The following is a 19,173-nucleotide window of genomic DNA, read 5'->3' on the forward strand; positions in this document are numbered from 1 at the left end:
AGAATTCAATGTACTAGGGAGACTCTCCCAGGATTCAACCTGGAAAAGCCCAAAAGTTTCCCATATCTGTAACCCTGCCTCTGGAGTTCCATTTAGTCCAGAATTCAGTGTACTAAGGAGACTCTCCCAGGATTCAACCTGGAAAAGCCCAAAAGTTTCCCATATCTGGAACCCTGCCTCTGGAGTTCCATTTACTCCAGAATTCAATATACTAAGGAGACTCTCCCAGGATTCAACCTGGAAAAGCCTGAAAGTTTCCCATATCTGGAACCTGCCTCTGGAGTTCCATTTACTCCAGAATTCAGTGTACCAAGGAGACCCTCCCAGGATTCAACCTGGAAAAGCCCAAAAGTTTCCCATATCTGGAACCCTGCCTCTGGAGTTCCATTTACTCCAGAATTCAATGTACTAAGGAGACTCTCCCAGGATTCAACCTGGAAAAGCCCAAAAGTTTCCCGTATCTGGAACCCTGCCTCTGGAGTTCCATTTAGTCCAGAATTTAATGTACTAAGGAGACTCTCCCAGGATTCAACCTGGAAAAGCCCAAAAGTTTCCCATATCTGGAACCCTGCCTCTGGAGTTCCATTTAGTCCAGAATTCAATGTACTAAGGAGTAGCCGGCAGATCCGGTGTTGGAATCGATCTTCGGATGAGTTGGAGTAAGTAAAAAGAGATTCCCTCCGACTCGAGCTCACAGAGTATTGTTTCAGAGGGAAATAGAGGGTGAGGAGGAAGAAGGTTTGAAGTCAATTAAAATAGAACTTGACTCCCGTTGTGCCAGGTGAAATTCAAAAAGGTGGAAGATGAAAAAACCTTATGGAGCGTGGTGTTATACTATTATTTTTCAAATTCCCTTCTCCCCTAACCCTTGAAATAAGCTCTGTAAAGGCTAAAATTTGAAGTGAACTTCTTTCGGTTTGTGTGTTTGTTTTTTTGACACTTTTCAACGCTCATTACTACTCACAGGGAAACTGCAACTGCTTGGAGCGTGGTGTTATACTATTATTTTTCAAATTCCCTTCTCCCCTAACCCTTGAAATAAGCTCTAGAAAGGCTAAAATTTGAAGTGAACTTCTTTCGGTTTGTGTGTTTGTTTTTTTGACACTTTTCAATGCTCATTACTACTCACAGGGAAACTGCAGCTGCTTAAAAGCAGTTTCTAGGAAATAGTGAATTTGAAATAGTGGCCATTAGTTCCTTTTGCGTTGTTAATGGAGAGGTGAGAGGGAAATTTCCACAGGATCCTGCCATTTCCTGAAAACTGCATTCCTAGAATTCTGGTAACAATGTTACCCTATTATTTCATTGCACTCTATTCAAACTTGTTGCTGCCAACTTGTACTTCCCAAGCACTTAGTACAGTGCTTTGCACACAGTAAGTGCTCAATAAATACGACTGAATGAATGAATGAAACTGGGTAATGAAAACATGTTTTCTAGCAGAAATGATTGCATACCAAGCGCTTAGTACAGTGCTCTGCACACAGTAAGCGCTCAATAAATACGACTGAATGAATGAATGAAACTGGGTAATGAAAACATGTTTTCTAGCAGAAATGATTGCATACCAAGTGCTTAGTACAGTGCTCTGCACACAGTAAGCGCTCAATAGATACGATTGAATGAATGAATGAAACTGGGTAATGAAAACATGTTTTCTAGCAGAAATGATTGTATACCAAGCGCTTAGTACAGTGCTCTGCATACAGTAAGCACTCAATAAATACGATCGAATGAATGAAACTGTGTAATGAAAACATGTTTTCTATCAGAAATGATTGCCTACTTTACTTATATTCTTTTGTGTTCAAGGGGCCTTTTCTTCACAACTGCCGTGTATCTGCTAGAGAAGACACTCCTCAGGTGGAGGAGATTTGTTTTTAATCAGGGCAAAGAAGCGTAAATTTTTTTAGAGCTTCTTTTGGAAAGGTGAACAAAGTCTTCCCAATAAAGGACTTGACTATTTTCAGCGGGCCGCTGTTTAAAAAGTACCGTTTTGCACAGTGTGAAGTCCCAGCGTGTTTGGTTGTGGAGCCTGAGATGAAATTCATTCATTCAGTCGTACTTATCAAGCGCTTTGCACATAGTAAGCGCTTAACAAATGCCATTATTATTATTATTATTATCGAGCGCGTACTGTGTGCAGAGCACTGTACTAAGCGCTCGGGACGTACAAGTTGGCAACGTATAAAGACGGTCCCTACCCGACAGCAGGCTCGCGGTCTAGAAGGGGGAAATAATAATAACGATGCTTTCGCTTCTTGGTCTGTTCACGTTAGGGCTACTGAGCTGCGGAGAAAAGTCGGACTGCTTTTCCTCTTGGACAGGAGCAGTTCAAAAGGGAATTTTTCATTTGGGTTACAATTAAGGCCTTGTTTATATCAGCAACCAGCGTTATGTGGTACATCCTTTTGTCGGGAAAAGACTGTGAGCCCGCTGTTGGGTAGGGACCGTCTCTATATGTTGCCAACTTGTACTTCCCAAGCGCTTAGTACAGTGCTCTGCACACAGTAAGTGCTCAATAAATGCGATTGATTGATTAATGGGAAGTTAACTGTCTGGGGAGGATTGTATCACGTACAATTAGTGGTATTTATATTGCGCTTACCCTTTCATTCATTCGTTCAATCGTAGTTCGTGAGCGCTTACTGTGTGCAGAGCACTGTACTAAGCGCTTGGAAAGTGGAAAATTTGAAGTGAACGTCTTTCGGTTTCTTTGGGCGTTTTTTTGACACTTTACAATGCTCACAACTGAACTGCAACTGCTTAAAATCAGTTTCTAGGAAATAGTGAATTTTCGGAGTTATGTTCGGAAACATAACCTTTTGCAGAGCACGCTGATAAGTGCCTGGGAGGGAACGACAGAGTCGTAAGCTTGTTGTGGGCAGGGAACGTGTCTGTTTACTGTTGTATTGTACTCTTCCAAGCGCTTAATACAGTGCTCGGCACACAGTAGGTGCTCAATAAATACGATTGAATGAATAGGCAGGGAATGTGTCTGTTTATTGTTGTATTGTACTCTTCCGAGCGCTTAATACAGTGCTCGGCACACAGTGGGCGCTCAATAAATACGATTGAATGAATAGCCAGGGAATGTGTCTGTTTATTGTTGTATTGTACTCTCCCAAGCGCTTAATACAGTGCTCGGCACACAGTAGGCGCTCAATAAATATGATTGAATGAATAGGCAGGGAATGTGTCTGTTTATTGTTGTATTGTACTCTCCCAAGCGCTTAATACAGTGCTCGGTACACAGTAAGCGCCTAATAAATACGATTAAGTGAATAAACGTGTTCTCTCCACCACTTAGACCACTTAACAAATACCATTTGAAAAACAAAGTAACCTTTGAATAATAATAATAATAATAATAATGATGGTATTTGATAAGCACTTCCTATGTGCAAAGCACTGTTCTAAGCTCTGGGGGGGATACAAGTAAGTTCAGTAATAATAATGATGGTATTTGTTAAGCGCTTCCTATGTGCAAAGCACTGTTCTAAGCGCTGGGGGGATACAAGTAAGTTCAATAATAATAATGATGGTATTTGTTAAGCACTTACTATGTGCAAAGCACTGTTTTAAGCACTGGGGGGAATACAAGTAAGTTCAATAATAATAATGATGACATTTGTTAAGCGCTTACTATGTGCAAAGCACTGTTTTAAGCGCTGGGAGGATACAAGTTCAATAATAATGATGGTACTTGTTAATAATAATAATAACAATGGCATTTGTAAATGCTAGAACTCACTTGGCCATGGTAATTTGTGCCAGTCTGCAGCATTCATTCAATCGTATTTATTGAGCGCTTACCGTGTGCAGAGACTGTACTGAGCGCTTGATATAAACAGAATAATACCAATCACATTCCCCTTTCCTCTTTGTTCCTTCAGTGTGCCTTTTTAAGGGAGTAACGCCAGTGGACTCCATGGAAATCACGCAGTGTGTTACCTTTCTAAATTTACAGGGGACCTGACGGATGCCAAAACGCGGGATAAGATGGGATCTAAGCAGATCGAGGTGGAATGGCAAACCTATCAGGGTGTTCTGAAGAGGACCCGCGTCGCGGAAAAAACCCGGTGGCTAGACATCAAGGGCAATCACGGTATGACTCCGAACCGGGATTCAGACCAGTCCGTGATATGACACGCACGTGCGTGAAGTGTTCCCTATTTTTCTATTTATTTTGCTTGTCCATATTATTCTATTTATTTTGTCAGTGAGGTGCGTCTAGCTCTACATCTGTTTATTCTGACGACGCGACACCCGTCCACGTGTTTTGTTTCGTTGTCCGTCTCCCCCTCCTAGACTGGGAGCCCGTTGTCGGGAAGGGGCCATCTCTATAGTTTGCCGACTTATACTTCCCAAGCGCTTAGTATAGTGCTCTGTGCACGGTAAGCGCTCAATAAATACGATCGAATGAATTTATTGAGCGCTTACTATCTGAAGAGCACTGGGAGAGTCGGTCCAACAGAGTTCGCAAACAGATTCCCTGCCCGCAACGAGCGCACGGCACAAAGTCCGCAGTTCGACTAATAATACAGATAACGGCTTCCTTTCCTGTTTAATTGCCAGCTGTGTGACATTGGGCAAGTCACTTAACTTCTCTGTGCCTCAGTGACCTCATCTGTAAAACGGGGGTGAAGACTGTGAGCCCCACGTGGGACAACGTGATCACCTTGTAACTTCCCCAGTGCTTAGAACAGTGCTCTGCACATAGTAAGCACTTAACAAATGCCATTATTATTATTATATTTAATTGCCAGGGTATCAGGAAGTTACCCGACCACTGCTCTGTCGGGAGACACGTTACCCACTTCAGGCAAATGTCTACCCTCCTAGTTGTGCGAGTTTTTCTTCCCTGAGCCCCCAGCTAGGCCTCCTCTGAGCGATTCTCTTCTCTGTGGCTAGCGCGGCCCGCGAAACTGTCCTGACGGAGTTTTCTAATTTAGCAGCCCCTTCCCCGGCTCGTAGACCCCTCCTCAGGCCAAAGCCGCGGGGACGGGGCGGAAAGCGGGCGAGGGCGGAGGAGGAGGCCCGGGAGAGGACCCCTGCCCCCTCTTCTCCACGAGCTTTGGCCTGGTGGGGCTCTTCTCCCCCGGCTCTGGAGGGCAAAGAGAGGGCGGCGTTAAAAGCCCACAGAGCGGGGACGTGAGCTAAGGAAGAGGAAAACTGGGGCCGACCGGGACTCGAGCCGGAGAGCTGAAAAACGGGAGCGGGAGAGGGGCTGCAACTCCGAGAGCAAGAGGCAGGGAGAGCCGCTGTTTCCCGGAAGGAGTTTCTATCGGTGGCAGATATGAAATTACTCTTCCACCGTCTGTAAAATCCATTCTGGCCAACATCGAAGTAGGCCCTGAATACTGGTGTTGTAAAATTGGTTTTGCCACCCCTGTCACCCCTCACATCCAAGCCGTCACCAAAACCTGCCAGTCTCAGCTCCGCAACATTGCCAAGCTCCGCCCTTTCCTCTCCATCCAAACCGCTACCCTGCTCGTTCAAGCTCTCATCCTATCCCGTCTGGACTACTGCACCAGCCTTCTCTCCGATCTCCCATCCTCGTGTCTCTCCCCACTTCAATCCATACTTCACGCCGCTGCCCGGATTGTCTTTGTCCAGAAACGCTCTGGGCATGTTACTCCCCTCCTCAAAAATCTCCAGTGGCTACCAACCAATCTGCGCATCAGGCAGAAACTCCTCACCCTGGGCTTCAAGGCTGTTCATCCAACACCTCACCCCTCCTACCTCACCTCCCTTCTGTCCTTCTCCAGCCCAGCCCGCACCCTCCGCTCCTCTGCCGCTAATCTCCTCACCGTTAGGCCTCGCTCTCACCTGTCCCGCCGTCGACCCCCGGCCCACGTCCTCCCCCGGGCCTGGAATGCCCTCCCTCTGCCCACCCGCCAAGCAAGCTCTCTTCCTCCCTTCAAGGCCCTACTGAGAGCTCACCTCCTCCAGGAGGCCTTCCCAGACTGAGCCCCTTCCTTCCTCTCCCCCTCATCCCCCTCTCCATCTCCCCATCTTACCTCCTTCCCTTCCCCACAGCACCTGTAAATATGTGTATATGTTTGTACATATTTATTACTCTATTTATTTATTTATTTTACTTGTACCTATCTATTCTATTTTATTTTGTTAGTATGTTTGGTTTTGTTGTCTGTCTCCCCCTTCTAGACTGTGAGCCCACTGTTGGGTAGGTACTGTCTCTATATGTTGCCAGCTTGTACTTCCCAAGCGCTTAGTACAGTGCTCTGCACACAGTAAGCACTCAATAAATACAATTGATTGATTGATTGCCAAAGTCAGCATTTATTCTGAACCATCGAGTCCACCGGCACGTGACACTTTTCGAGAGGAAAAGCCTTCTGGATCCCCGTTCCGTGCCCTGTTTTCTTTAATATAACTATTGGAATGTGATTGAAGGAATGAATGAATTACTCTATTTATTTATTTATTTATTTTACTTGGACATATTTGTTCTATTCATTTTATTTGGTGTATATGTTTTATTTTGTTGTCTGTCTCCCCCTTCTAGACTGTGAGCCCGCTGTTGGTTAGGGACCGTCTCTAGATGCTGCCAACTTGGACTTCCCAAGCACTTAGTACAGTGCTCTGCACTCAGTAAGCGCTCAATAAATACGATTGAATGAATGAATGAATGTCTCCAACCCTACGATTTCATTTCAGATGGGTCAGGGGAAGCAGCAGTGGCTCAGTGGAAAGAGCCCGGGGCTTGGGAGCCACGGGTTCAAATCCTGGCTCTGCCGCTTGTCAGCTGTGTGACTTGGGGCAAGTCACTTCACTTCTCTTTGCCTCAGTTACCTCATCTGTAAAATGAGGATTAAGATTGTGAGCCCCACATGAGACAACCTGCTCACTTTGTATCCTCCCTGGCGCTTCGAACGGTGCTTGGCACATAGTAAGCACTTAACAAATACCCAAATTATTATCATTATTAACAGTGAAATTCTCATCAGACTGTTCTTATCGTGAAGCATTCCATATTTTTCTATTTATTTTACTTGTCCATATTTACTATTCTATTTATTTTGTCAATGAGGTGCATCTAGCTTTACATCTATTTATTCTGACGACTTGACACCTGTCCGCATGTTTTGTTTTGTTATCCATCTCCCCCTTCTGTGAGCCCAGAGTTTTCTTCTGGGCCCCTCAGCTTTGCATCAGGGTGATTTTACTGCCACAACTTCATTAGATTCCTGGCGTCTTGGCCTCCGTATGACAGAGAGGAACCCCCTCGTAGTATTTCTCCTTTCAGTTAAAATGGGAATTTCGTGGAATAAGTTTCCGTAGGTGGCAGCTGTGAAATTACTCTGTAAAATCCATTTGCGCCAGCATCGAAGTAGACGCTGAATACTGGTGTTGTAAAATTGGTTCTGCCAAAGTCAGTATTTATTGTACTGGTGTGTGATGTAGATTTATGAAAATGCACAGCGGCGGAAGCCAGGAGAGCCACGAAAAGAGAGATAGGAAATCCAGGGAGGGACCCGGAAGCGAGCGGCTCCCCACAGCCGACTCTCTCCCCGGCCCTCCGGACACCCCTTCCCTAAGTTTTCAGGATTCCCACTGGGGCCCCTCCCCTCCTGCCGTCGTTCCCTCCGCTCCTTCTGGGACTCCTCTCTTCCCGCTTTCATTCGGAGCGACCTTTTATCCGGGTCCGTTTGTCGAATCGCGCTACCGCTGCAGATCGGTTTTCTTTTCATCGATCGCTAACATCCGTCTCTTTCACCATAGACGCCTTCAATATTCCAAATCTGAAGAGCATCCAGAATTACTACAGGTACTCAAAAATGCGACCGACCCCTTCCCGTTCCTGTACAGGGGCGCGGAGTACGGGGACACGAGTCCTAATTCCGCAGATCTTGGGCAGCTTCTCTGTGCCTCAGTTACCGCCTCTGTAAAATGGGGATGAAGGCCGTGACCTGATTATCTTGTATCTAGCCCAGCACTTAGTAATAATGACGGCATTTTACTAAGCACTTACTATGTGCAAAGCACTATCCTGAGTGCTCGGGAGGTTACAGGGTGATGAGGTGGTCCCACGGCGGGCTCACAGTCCCCATTTTCCAGATGAGGGCACAGAGAAGTTGAGTGACTTGCCCAGAGTCACACAGCTAGTTCGCGGAGCCGGGATTTGAACCCCTGACCCCTGACTCCAAAGCCCGGACTCTGTCCACAGAGCCACAGTGCCTGGCACAGAGTAAGCATCTAATAGTATCAAAAAAAGATGGTCGGAAAGATGGAATTCATCCAGAGAAACTGTGAGCGGACGTGGTGTCGGTGGAGAAACTCTCGCGTCATTGGGAAGGAGGGAGGGCCTTTGCTCTCTGCCCTTGACCGGTGACCTTGGGGGACGTCTCCCCTTCCGGTGACGGGAGCGTTTCAACCGCTCAGAACCTCATGTCGAGATCCGAGTCACCCAAAGCCCTCCGTCCTCCAGAGGCGAAGCAGTCGCGCAGTTTCCTGACCCTTGCTCCTTCTGTATTCCCTTTCAGAGCGAACAGCGTTCAGTTCTGTCTAGCGTACGCGTGACTGGCTTGCTCACGGAAATCCTCCGAAGATGAAATCGGAGACGTTTGCACTGAAAGAGCTTGGATTCTTTCTCGGGCTCTGGAATTATGCCGAAAACTCCGTGTCTTTTTTTTCCCCCTACAGAAAATACTCTGTTTTACGTCAGGATGGTGCCTTCCATTACATCCACAGCACCTCTTTCGGAAACTACTCTTTCATCTGCGTGGACGCCACCCCCAGCCCCGGGCCCAAGAGACCCTACAATTTCTTTGGCATCCTAAACGAGGTACGGTAAATGTGGTTTCCCTTCTTGCGGGCTGGGCATTTTCGGCGGCTTGGTTTCCCGGAGCGGATTTGAGATGTCACTCCTTCATGGGAAAAACGTTTCCCGTGGCTTCCGAAACCGAGTCAGCTCACCTATGCCTTTTAGACTGTGAGCCCACTGTTGGGTAGGGACTGTCTCTATATGTTGCCAACTTGTACTTCCCAAGCGCTTAGTACAGTGCTCTGCACACAGTAAGCGCTCAATAAATACGATTGATTGATTGATTGATGCCTGCCACCCACCTCTGGAAGCCGGAGAGAACCAAAGCCGGCTCAGTTCCACCCCTTTGTTCCTTCAGCTCTTAGGGCCTGACTAGTTCCATATAGTAATAATAATGATGATAATAATAATAATAATAATAATAATAATGATAATGGCATTTATTAAGCACTTACTATGTGCCTTTGCACTGTCCTAAGCGCCGGGGAGGTTACAAGGTGAACAAGTTGTCCCACCGGGGGGGCTCGCAGTCTTCATCCTCGTGAGCCCGCTGTTGGGTTGGGACTGTCTCTATTTGTTGCCAACTTGTACTTCCCAAGCGCTTAGTACTGTCCTCTGCACACAGTAAGTGCTCAATAAATGTGATTGAATGAATGAATGAATAATAATAATAATGATATTTTTTAAGCGCTTACTATGTGCAAAGCACTGCTCTAAGCGCCGGGGAGGTTACGAGGTGAACGGGTCGTCCCACGTGGGGCTCACAGTCTTCATCCCCATTTTGCAGATGAGGGAACTGAGGCCCAGAGAAGTGAAGTGACTTGCCCAGAGTCACCCAGCTGACGAGTGGCGGAGCCGGGATTTGAACCCATGACCTCGGACTCCGAAGCCCGGGCTCTTTCCACTGAGCCACGCTACAGAGCCGTTTTCGCGTCCTCAACCCCACGTTAGGCTTTAAAAACAGGAAGATGAGTTGTAACCCGGTAGATTGAGTCACACCGTTCTGCCTTCACATGGGTTTTCCCTGCGTGATTGGACTACCGTGTTGTTAGGGAATCAGGGAAAGTGTGTCTTCAGCACAGTCATCTGAAGGAGAAGCGGCATGGCCTAGCAGAAAGGACGTAGACCCGGGACTCGGAGGACCCGGCTTCTAATCCCAGCTCAGCTAATTGCTCGCCGTGTGATTTGGGGATTAAATCATCCTCCCACCTACTTTGCTGCGTGACCTTGGGCAACTCACTTCACTTCTCTGGGCCTCAGTGACCTCATCTGGAAAATGGGGATGGAGACTGGGAGCCCCACGGGGGGCGACCCGATCACCTTGTATCCACCCCGGCGCTTCGAACAGTGCTTGGCGCATAGTGAGCACTTAACAAATACCATCATTATTATTATTATTATTACTTAAACTGCAAGCCCCAATCCATATCTACCCCAGCACGTAGAACGGGGCTTGACGTGTAGTAATGACAGATACAATAATAATAACAATGACAACAATAATAGTAATAGTCAGTGCTGCCAGGAGCACATAAAATATACCTTAGAAATGTGAAACTGGCAGATGTTACTTTTTTATGGTATTGGTTAAGTGCCAATTCTATTCTATTCATTCAATCGTATTTATTGAGCGCTTACTATGTGCAGAGCACTGTACTAAGCGCTTGGGAAGCACAATTTGGCAACATATAGAGACGGTCCCTACCCAACAGTGGGCTCGCAGTCTAGAATGGGGAGACAGAGAACAAAACAAAACATATTAACAGAATAAAATAAATGAAATAGAATAAATTCCATTAATTCTATTTGTTCAGACGACCCTGACACCTGTCTACATGTTCTGTTTTGTCGTCTGTCTCCCCCTTCTAGACCGTAAGCCCGTTTTCAATTAGGGACCATCTCTAGATATTGCCGACTTGTACTTCCCAAGCGCTTAGTCCAGTGCCCTGCATACAGTAAGCGCTCGATAAATACGATTGAATGAATAAATGAATGAATGCCTACTGGGTGCCAGCAATGTACTAAGCACTGGGGTTGATGCAAGCGAATCAGCTTGTCTTCATTTATTCATTCAATCGTATTTATTGAGCGCTTACCATGTGCAGAGCACTGTACTAAGCGCTTGGGAAGTACAAGCTGGCAACATATAGAGACGGTCCCTAGATGGGACTCACAGTCTTAATCGCCATTATACAGAGGAGGGAACTAGAGAAGCAGCGTGGCTCAGTGGAAAGAGCCCGGGTTTTGGAGTCTGAGGTCATGGGTTCAAATCCCAGCTCTGCCAACTGTCAGCTGGGTGACTTTGGGCAAGTCGCTTCACTTCTCTGGGCCTCAGTTCGCTCCTCTGGAAAATGGGGATGAAGACCGTGAGCCCCCCATGGGACAACCTGATCACCTTGTAACCTCCCTAGCGCTTAGAATAGTGCTTCGCACATAGTAAGGGCTTAATAAATGCCACCATAATTATTATTATTGTTATTATTATCATTCGTCACAAGAACCTTTGCAGCTGGATACAGGACTGTGAGCCCGTTGTCGGGTAGGGACCGTCTCTCTATGTTGCCGACTTGTACTTCCCAAGCGCTTAGTCCAGTGCTCTGCACACAGTAAGCGCTCGATAAATACGATCGAATGAGTGAATGAAGGTGCTTAGATGACTCCTCTTTCCCGTTCAAAAGTAGTACCGACGACTGAGACTTTTTCCATGTTCCTTCTCACTAGGAACGTGTGTCACCGTGGTTAACTGCTCTTGGTTCGGTGTGAATAGTTGAAATACCAAGTCAAGCCTTTCCCACCTCGATAAGTCAAGTGCTTAGTACAGTGCCCTGCACACAGTCAGCGCTCAATAAATGCGATCGAATGAATGAATAAGGAGCTTAAAGGGCAGTCCTTGAGAACAGTCCAAACCCACGGAAGGAGGAACTCATTCTTCTGGACTGACGGTGTTTGCCAGGTGGTCCAACCCCGCGGCGAGCCGCCCCCTCGGCTGCTTCCGTCGGTAGTCCGCATAACGGGCCTCCGACTCCAAAGCCCGGGCTCTTTCCGCCGAACCACGCTGCTTCTCCAGTTGTCCGCTCTGTGACCCGGGACAAGACGCTTCCCTTCTCAGGGCCTCCGTTACTTCATCTATAAAACGGGAGTTAAGGATGCGAGCCCCACGGAGGACAGGGATTGTGTCCAACCTGATTAACCTTTATCCACCCCGGTACTGAGAATAGTACTTGGCACATATTCGTTCGCTCAGTCGATCAATCGTATTTATTGAGCGCGTACTGTGTGCAGAGCACCGTACTAAGCGCTTGGGAAGTACAAGACCGTGGCCGACAATGGGCTCACGGTCTAGAAGGGGGAGACAGACGACAAAACAAAACATGTAGACGGGTGTCAAAATCGGCAGAACAAATAGAATTATAGCTATATGCACATCATTAACAAAATAAACACAATAGCCTAGCGTGGCGTCGAAGCGGGGCGATATTCAAATTATTTTCTTCAAACATCTCAGGCCTCGGCAGTCGTGTTTGGGAATGGCTGAGGTTTTGGAGGAAAAGAACGCTGCTTAAGACTTCCTGCACCGACCAGTCCCAATTCATATCAGTTCTGGTCCGCGCTTTCAGGCGGCTCCAATTCCGGCTCCCTCTGCCTCCCTTTCCTCGTCTGGATTTCCCCCAACTCCCTCTCCCTCCGAGAAGAGAGGCGGTGTGCCCCGGAACGGCAGACAGAGATTTGAATCGTCTCCTGAAAGTCTCCCTTCTAGTATCCCGACCGGGACGTTCGGCGCAATGTGCGCTTCACCCAAACCGTCAGCGGTTTATCGAACGGAGGGCCGCGCTCGAGTCAGACGTTTGGGTGGCGGCTCGGGGTGAGAGTTGAGAAACCGCGTTCGCGGGCGGCGGCGGCCAAACTGACCGCCGCCGGGGCCCTGCCGTTTCAGAATCAGATGGCAGAACTTTCAGCGCTGGCCACGGAGAGTCATCGGAGCAACCAGACAGTCTGGTTTGGCCACTACCCTACGTCCACCATCATTTCCCCGTCCCCAGGGATCCGGACCATAATGAGGTGAGAGATTTCCCTTCTCCCGAAATCTAAGACGGGTTGAATTTAGTTCCCCCGCCTCGCGCTCACCGCCCGACTCTCCCCCGAGTTCAGTCGGTCTTGGCATGACCCGCTGCGTCTTCGGCCCCCTGTAAAAGCAGTTTTTGTTGTTTTTTCATCCATTAGGTCTGCCACGGCCTATCTGTGTGGCCACCTTCACACGCTCGGCGGGCTGATGCCTGTTTTGCACAGTCAGCATTCTCAAGGCACCCTGGAGTTAGAGCTGGGTGACTGGATGGATAACAGAAGGTAAGGCACAAGAAATTGCTCCGTAGCAGAATTGCTCCGTAGAGCTCTTTTATACGGGCCCGGTGGGCAGCCAGGCAAGGAAAAATCTCGAATATTGTAGTCCTCCCATCAACATCCTCAGCCAAGTACCAACATTCAGAACCTGTGACGGGCCAAACGTTCACGTGTGGGGGCGGATATCGAGATGCATGAAGTCGTTTTTCATTTTTAAATGACAGACTAACAAAAATCTGTAGTCGGATATGTAGCTGTGCATGCAGCTTCTGAATCTGTTCAATCGCCATTTAAATGAAGCTGAAGACGACACCGAGCCTATCTATGCCTCGCTTTCCCCCCACTCCCTTCTCAGTAAAATAAGATGTCTCGAAATTTGACGTATTTTCAAACGAAAGGAAATTACTGAGGCATTTTAGCTCTCAGTGTCCCTGTCTTTTTAATACCTATCCTAGCCCATCACATCTTGGCCAAGTAACTTAGAATCGATCAATGAAATGTACTTGTAAAGCACTTAATGAGTACAGAGCACTGTACTAAGTGCTTGGGAGAGTACAATATAACAGAATTTGTAGACATGTTCCCTATGGTGGTTCAGTGGAAAGAACCCGGTCATGGGTTCAAATCCCAGCTCCGCCAACTGTCAGCTGGGTGACTTCACTTCTCGGGGCCCCAGTTCCCTCATCTGGAAAATGGGGATGAAGACTGTGAGCCCCCCGTGGGACAACCCGATCACCTTGTAACCTCCCCAGCGCTTAGCACAGTGCTTTGCACATAGTAAGTGCTTAATAAGTGCCATCATTATTATTATTATTTAAGGGAATGATAATAATAATTGGGATGGTTGTTAACCGCTTAGTATGTGCCAAACATCGCACCAAGCGCTGGGTCGTACACAGTCCCACCTGGAGCTCAAAGTGTAAGGGAGAGGGAGAAGAGTCATCGACTCCCGTTTCACAGATGGTGATGATGGCATTTATTAAGTGCTTACTACGTGCCGAGCACTGTTCTAAGCGCTGAAATGAGGAAACCGAGGCATCCACTGCCCCCACAGGAGGAGCCGTAAGCCAGGAGCCGCTGTACTCTGACCCCGGGCTCGCTCTTGGTATCCCCCACCTTACCTGGGCCCGGCGGACGGACGGATCGTCTTCGTGGGCTTCGGGGTTGGAGAACTGCTTGCATCCCACCTTGAGGTCCTGTGGGAATATAAGAAGTCCTGGGAATATATAATCCTCTCCCAAGCGCTTAGTATAGTGCTCCGTGCACGGTTAACACTTAGTAAATACCACTGAGCGGTTGACTGATTAGTGGTGGCCACTGCTGAGGCAGCATGGCTCAGTGGAAAGAGCCCGGGCTTGGGAGTCCGAGGTCCTGGGTTCGAATCCCGGTCAGCTGGGTGACCTTGGGCGAGTCACTTCTCTGGGCCTCCATTCCCTCATCTGGAACATGGGGGCTAAGACTGTGAGCCCCCTGTGGGGCAACCTTGACCACCTTGGATCCCCCCAGCGCTTAGAACAGTGCTTGGCACATAGCGCTTAACAAATACCACCATTATTATTATTATTATTATTATTATTATTATTATTGCTACATCCTCCGCTTTCTTCTCCTGCCAAAGGAGCCCAAGGGACCGAGTCATTGCCCCGGCTTTGGCCCTAGGGGGTAAGGCCGGTTGTGTAAGGTAGCCGACCTTGCCCCCAACGCCCCTGGGGACAAAGATTATGGCTGTCCACCCAGTCCTCTCCCGCACGGGCAGTGTCTCTCCCTCGAAGACCCTCCCACACAACTCCTCTGGCCTGAGTGCCCACGGGTCTGCGATGAATTGGAGATGGGACACAAAGAGGTAATAATAATAATAATAATGGCATTTGTTAAGCGCTTACTATGTGCAAAGCACTGTTCTAAGCGCTGGGGAGGTTACAATCAATCAATCAATCAATCGTATTTATTGAGCGCTTACTGAGTGCAGAGCACCGTACTAAGCACTTGGGAAGTCCAAGTTGGCAACATAGAGAGACAGTCCCTACCCAACAGTGGGCTCACAGTCGAGAATGGGGAGTACAAGGCGATCAGGTTGTCCCACGGGAGGCTCGCAGTCTTCATCCCCATTTTCCAGATGAGGGAACCGAGGCCCGGAGAAGTGAAGTGACTTGCCCGAAGTCACACAGCTCATTCGTTCATTCAATTGTATTTATTGAGCGCTTAGTGCGCAGAGCACTGTACTAAGCACTTGGGAAGTCCAAGTTGGCAACATCTAGAGACGGTCCCTACCCAACAGTGGGCTCACAGTCTAGAAGGGGGAGACAGACAACAAAACAAAACATATTAACAAAATAAAGTAAATAGAATAAAAATGTACAAGTAAAATAGAGTAATAAATATGTACAAACATATATATATTCATTATTCAATCGTATTTATTGAGTGCTTACTGTGTGCAGAACACTGTACTAAGCACCTGGGAAGTACAACTTGGCAACATCTAGAGACGGTCCCTACCCAACAGTGGACTCACAGTCTACAAGGGGGAGACAGAGAACAAAACAAAACATATTAACAAAGTAAAATAAATAGAATAAATATGTGCAAGTAAAATAAATAGAGTAATAAATATGTACAAACATATATATAGTCATTCAATCGTATTTATTGAGCGCTTACTGTGTGCAGAGCACTGTACTAAGCGCTTGGGAAGTCCAAGTTGGCAACATACGGAGACGGTCCCTACCCAACAGTGGGCTCACAGTCTAGAAGAATATGTGTGTGTGTGTGTGTGTGTGTGTGTGTGTGTGTGTGTGTGTGTGTGTGTATATTTTCATATACAGGTGCTGTGGGGAGGTAAAGGAGGTAAGGCGGGGTGGGGAGGGGAAGAAGGGGGAGAACTGGCAGAGCCGGAATTTGAACCCCTGACCTCTGACTCCGAAGCCCGGGCCCTTCCCACCGAGCCACGCCTTAGGGTTGAATGAGTGGTAAAGAGAAAGTGATAAACCCTAAGAAGGAGAAAGCTTTCCTTTTTCTATTTAGCTGGGGAATAAGGGCTCCGTTCTCCGAAGCTTCAAGCCGCAGCCCGAGGAACCGCCTCACTGAACCGACCTTTCCCCCTCAGGTACCGGCTCTTTGCTTTTGACCACGACCTCTTCAGCTTCGCCGATTTGGTTTTCGACCGGTGGCCCGTAGTCCTCGTCACCAACCCCAAATCGTTCCTCTACAGCAGCTCGGCTCACGAGCCCCTACAAAGAATCCGCTACTCCACCCACATAAGGTACGCGGGAATCTTACTGTCCGCCAAATCTGGTTTTCCAAGTCTGTCTGTCTCGAGAGAGGGGGGCGGAATCGTGGGGGGGGGGGGTTCTCTTAATATTAAGATCTTACCGCGGGCCCAACGCTGTGCGAACCGCTGAGATAGCTGCAGGATGATCAGGCTGGACTGAGTCCTTACCCAGCATGGAGCTTTTCTAAGTGGTGGGAAGACCTACAGTTTGATCCCGGCTTTACAGATGAAGAAACAGGTGGACGGAGAAGTTAAGTGACTCGTCCAAGGTCACCCAGTCAGCCGCGGAGGAGCTGGGGTTAACCTACGGTTTTATCCCGGTTTTACAGATGAAGAAACAGGAGCATGGAGAAGTTAAGTGACTCATCCAAGGTCACTCAGCCAGCCGTGGAGGAGCTGGGGTTAACCGACAGTTTTATCCCAGTTTTACAGATGAAGAAACAGGTGAACGGAGAAGTTAAGTGACTCGTCCAGGGTCACCCAGCCAGCCGTGGAGGAGCCGGGGTTAACCTACAGTTTGATCCCGGTTTTACAGATGAAGAAACAGGTGGACGGAGAAGTTAAGTGACTCGTCCAAGGTCACCCAGCCAGTCGTGGAGGAGCCGGGGTTAACCTACAGTTTGATCCCAGTTTTACAGATGAAGAAACAGGTGAACGGAGAAGTTAAGTGACTCGTCCAAGGTCACCCAGCCAGCCGTGGAGGAGCTGGGGTTAACCTACAGTTTGATCCCAGTTTTACAGATGAAGAAACAGGTGCACGGAGAAGTTAGGTGACTCGTCCAAGGTCACCCAGCCAGCCTGGAGGAGCTGGGATCAACCTACAGTTTGATCCCGGTTTTATAGATGAAGAAACAGGTGGACGGAGAAGTTAAGTGACTCGTCCAAGGTCACCCAGCCAGGCATGGAGAAGCTGGGGTTAACCGACAGTTTTATCCCGGTTTTACAGATGAAGAAACAGGTGCACGGAGAAGTTAAGTGACTCGTCCAAGGTCACCCAGCCAGCCGTGGAGGAGCGGGGGTTAACCTACAGTTTTATCCTGGTTTTACAGATGAAGAAATAGGTGGACGGAGAAGTTAAGTGACTCGTCCAAGGTCACCCAGCCAGCCTGGAGGAGCTGGGGTTAACCGACAGTTTTATCCCGGTTTTACAGATGAAGAAACAGGTGGACGGAGAAGTTAAGTGACTCGTCCAAGGTCACCCAGCCAGCCGTGGAGGAGCTGGGGTTAACCTACAGTTTTATCCCGGTTTTAAAGATGAAGAAACAGGTAGATGGAGAAGTTAAGTGACTCATCCAAGGTCACCCAGCCAGCCGTGGAGGAGCGGGGGTTAACCTACAGTTTTATCCTGGTTTTACAGATGAAGAAATAGGTGGACGGAGAAGTTAAGTGACTCGTCCAAGGTCACCCAGCCAGCCTGGAGGAGCTGGGGTTAACCGACAGTTTTATCCCGGTTTTACAGATGAAGAAACAGGTGGACGGAGAAGTTAAGTGACTCGTCCAAGGTCACCCAGCCAGCCGTGGAGGAGCTGGGGTTAACCTACAGTTTTATCCCGGTTTTAAAGATGAAGAAACAGGTAGATGGAGAAGTTAAGTGACTCATCCAAGGTCACCCAGCCAGCCGTGGAGGAGCCAGGGTTAACCTACAGTTTGATCCCGGTTTTACAGATGAAGAAACAGGTGCATGGAGAAGTTAGGTGACTCGTCCAAGGTCACCCAGCCAGTTGTGGAGGAGCTGGGGTTAGAACCTGGGTCTCGTGACTTCGCTGCTCTTTCCACCAAGTCCTGCGGTCCCCCAAGCTCTTCTCTGGCCGATCACTCTCAACGATTACTCCATTCTGAGCCACTTTAGAGCTACGGAGATTAGAACCCGGACCCTCGGAGCGGTCCCTGACGTCGGCAGGTCCCTCGCGATTGGCACCGTCGCTTGGAGCCGTTGAGAATCAATCAATCGTATTTATTGAGCGCTTACTGTGTGCAGAGCACTGTACTAAGCGCTTGGGAAGTCCAAGTTGGCAACGTATAGAGACGGTCCCTACCCGACAGCGGGCTCCCAGTCTAGAAGTGAGAGACGTCGCAGCTTTGGCGTCTCCTGTCTTTGTTATCCCCCTTCCCCGCCATAGTCGTGCCGCCTCAGAAGGTAGCCGAAAGTGCTTATCCTAAGACAACAGAGGGAACAGTCCCACTTTCTAGACCGTGAGCCCACTGTCGGGTAGGGACCGTCGCTATACGTTGCCAGTTTGGACTTCCCAAGCGCTTAGTACGGTGCTCTGCCCGCAGTAAGCGCTCAGTAAATACGACTGAATGAATGCGGTCGGAGGGGCAGCGTCCGGTCGCAAGCTTTTCTGCGCGGCCCATTGCTCCGGGATCCCTAGATAGCTGCAGAAAGGTGATTACCGATGCATAAAGCCGCATTTCTGGTAAAAAAAAATCAACAAACCAAAAAGATGCCCCGTCCAAAGTCACCCAACTGACAGTCGGCAGAGCCGGGATTTGAACCCGTGACCTTGGACTCCAAAGCCCGGGCTCTTTCCGCTGAGCCACGCTGCGTCTCCGAAGCATGCTGTAACAATAAGCAGGCTCATTCCCTGCCCACAGTGGGCTTATGGTAGAGAGGTAGACAGACATTAAATAAATAAGTAAATAAATACAGTACAGGTTTAATAAATAAATTACAGGCATTGAGGGAGAGTTCGGAAAGAGCATTCTGGGACCTTTGACCGAGGGAACTGCCTTATTCTAAGCTCCGTGCGGGAATTTGTGAACCACTTCATCA

At 48.3% G+C, this 19,173-nt stretch overlaps 1 protein-coding gene across 3 annotated transcripts in view; it reads left to right on the plus strand.

Moving 5' to 3' along the window:
• TMEM62 (transmembrane protein 62) overlaps positions 1 to 19,173 on the plus strand; it is a 43,681-nt gene that overhangs the window by 7,794 nt on the left and 16,714 nt on the right. The window contains exons 3-8 of one of the 3 annotated variants that reach the window (XM_038741531.1): positions 3,971 to 4,108; positions 7,750 to 7,795; positions 8,671 to 8,812; positions 12,726 to 12,850; positions 13,013 to 13,135; positions 16,236 to 16,391. In XM_038741531.1, the coding sequence (XP_038597459.1) occupies positions 3,971 to 4,108; positions 7,750 to 7,795; positions 8,671 to 8,812; positions 12,726 to 12,850; positions 13,013 to 13,135; positions 16,236 to 16,391 (730 nt within the window). Of the gene's footprint in view, positions 1 to 3,970; positions 4,109 to 7,749; positions 7,796 to 8,670; positions 8,813 to 12,725; positions 12,851 to 13,012; positions 13,136 to 16,235; positions 16,392 to 19,173 lie in introns of those variants that run through there. The other 2 variants (XM_038741533.1, XM_038741532.1) reach the window with 2 other exon arrangements.

Source organism: Tachyglossus aculeatus (genome assembly GCF_015852505.1).
Source record: "Tachyglossus aculeatus isolate mTacAcu1 chromosome 12 unlocalized genomic scaffold, mTacAcu1.pri SUPER_6_unloc_1, whole genome shotgun sequence".
NCBI classification, from domain to species: Eukaryota; Metazoa; Chordata; class Mammalia; order Monotremata; family Tachyglossidae; genus Tachyglossus; species Tachyglossus aculeatus.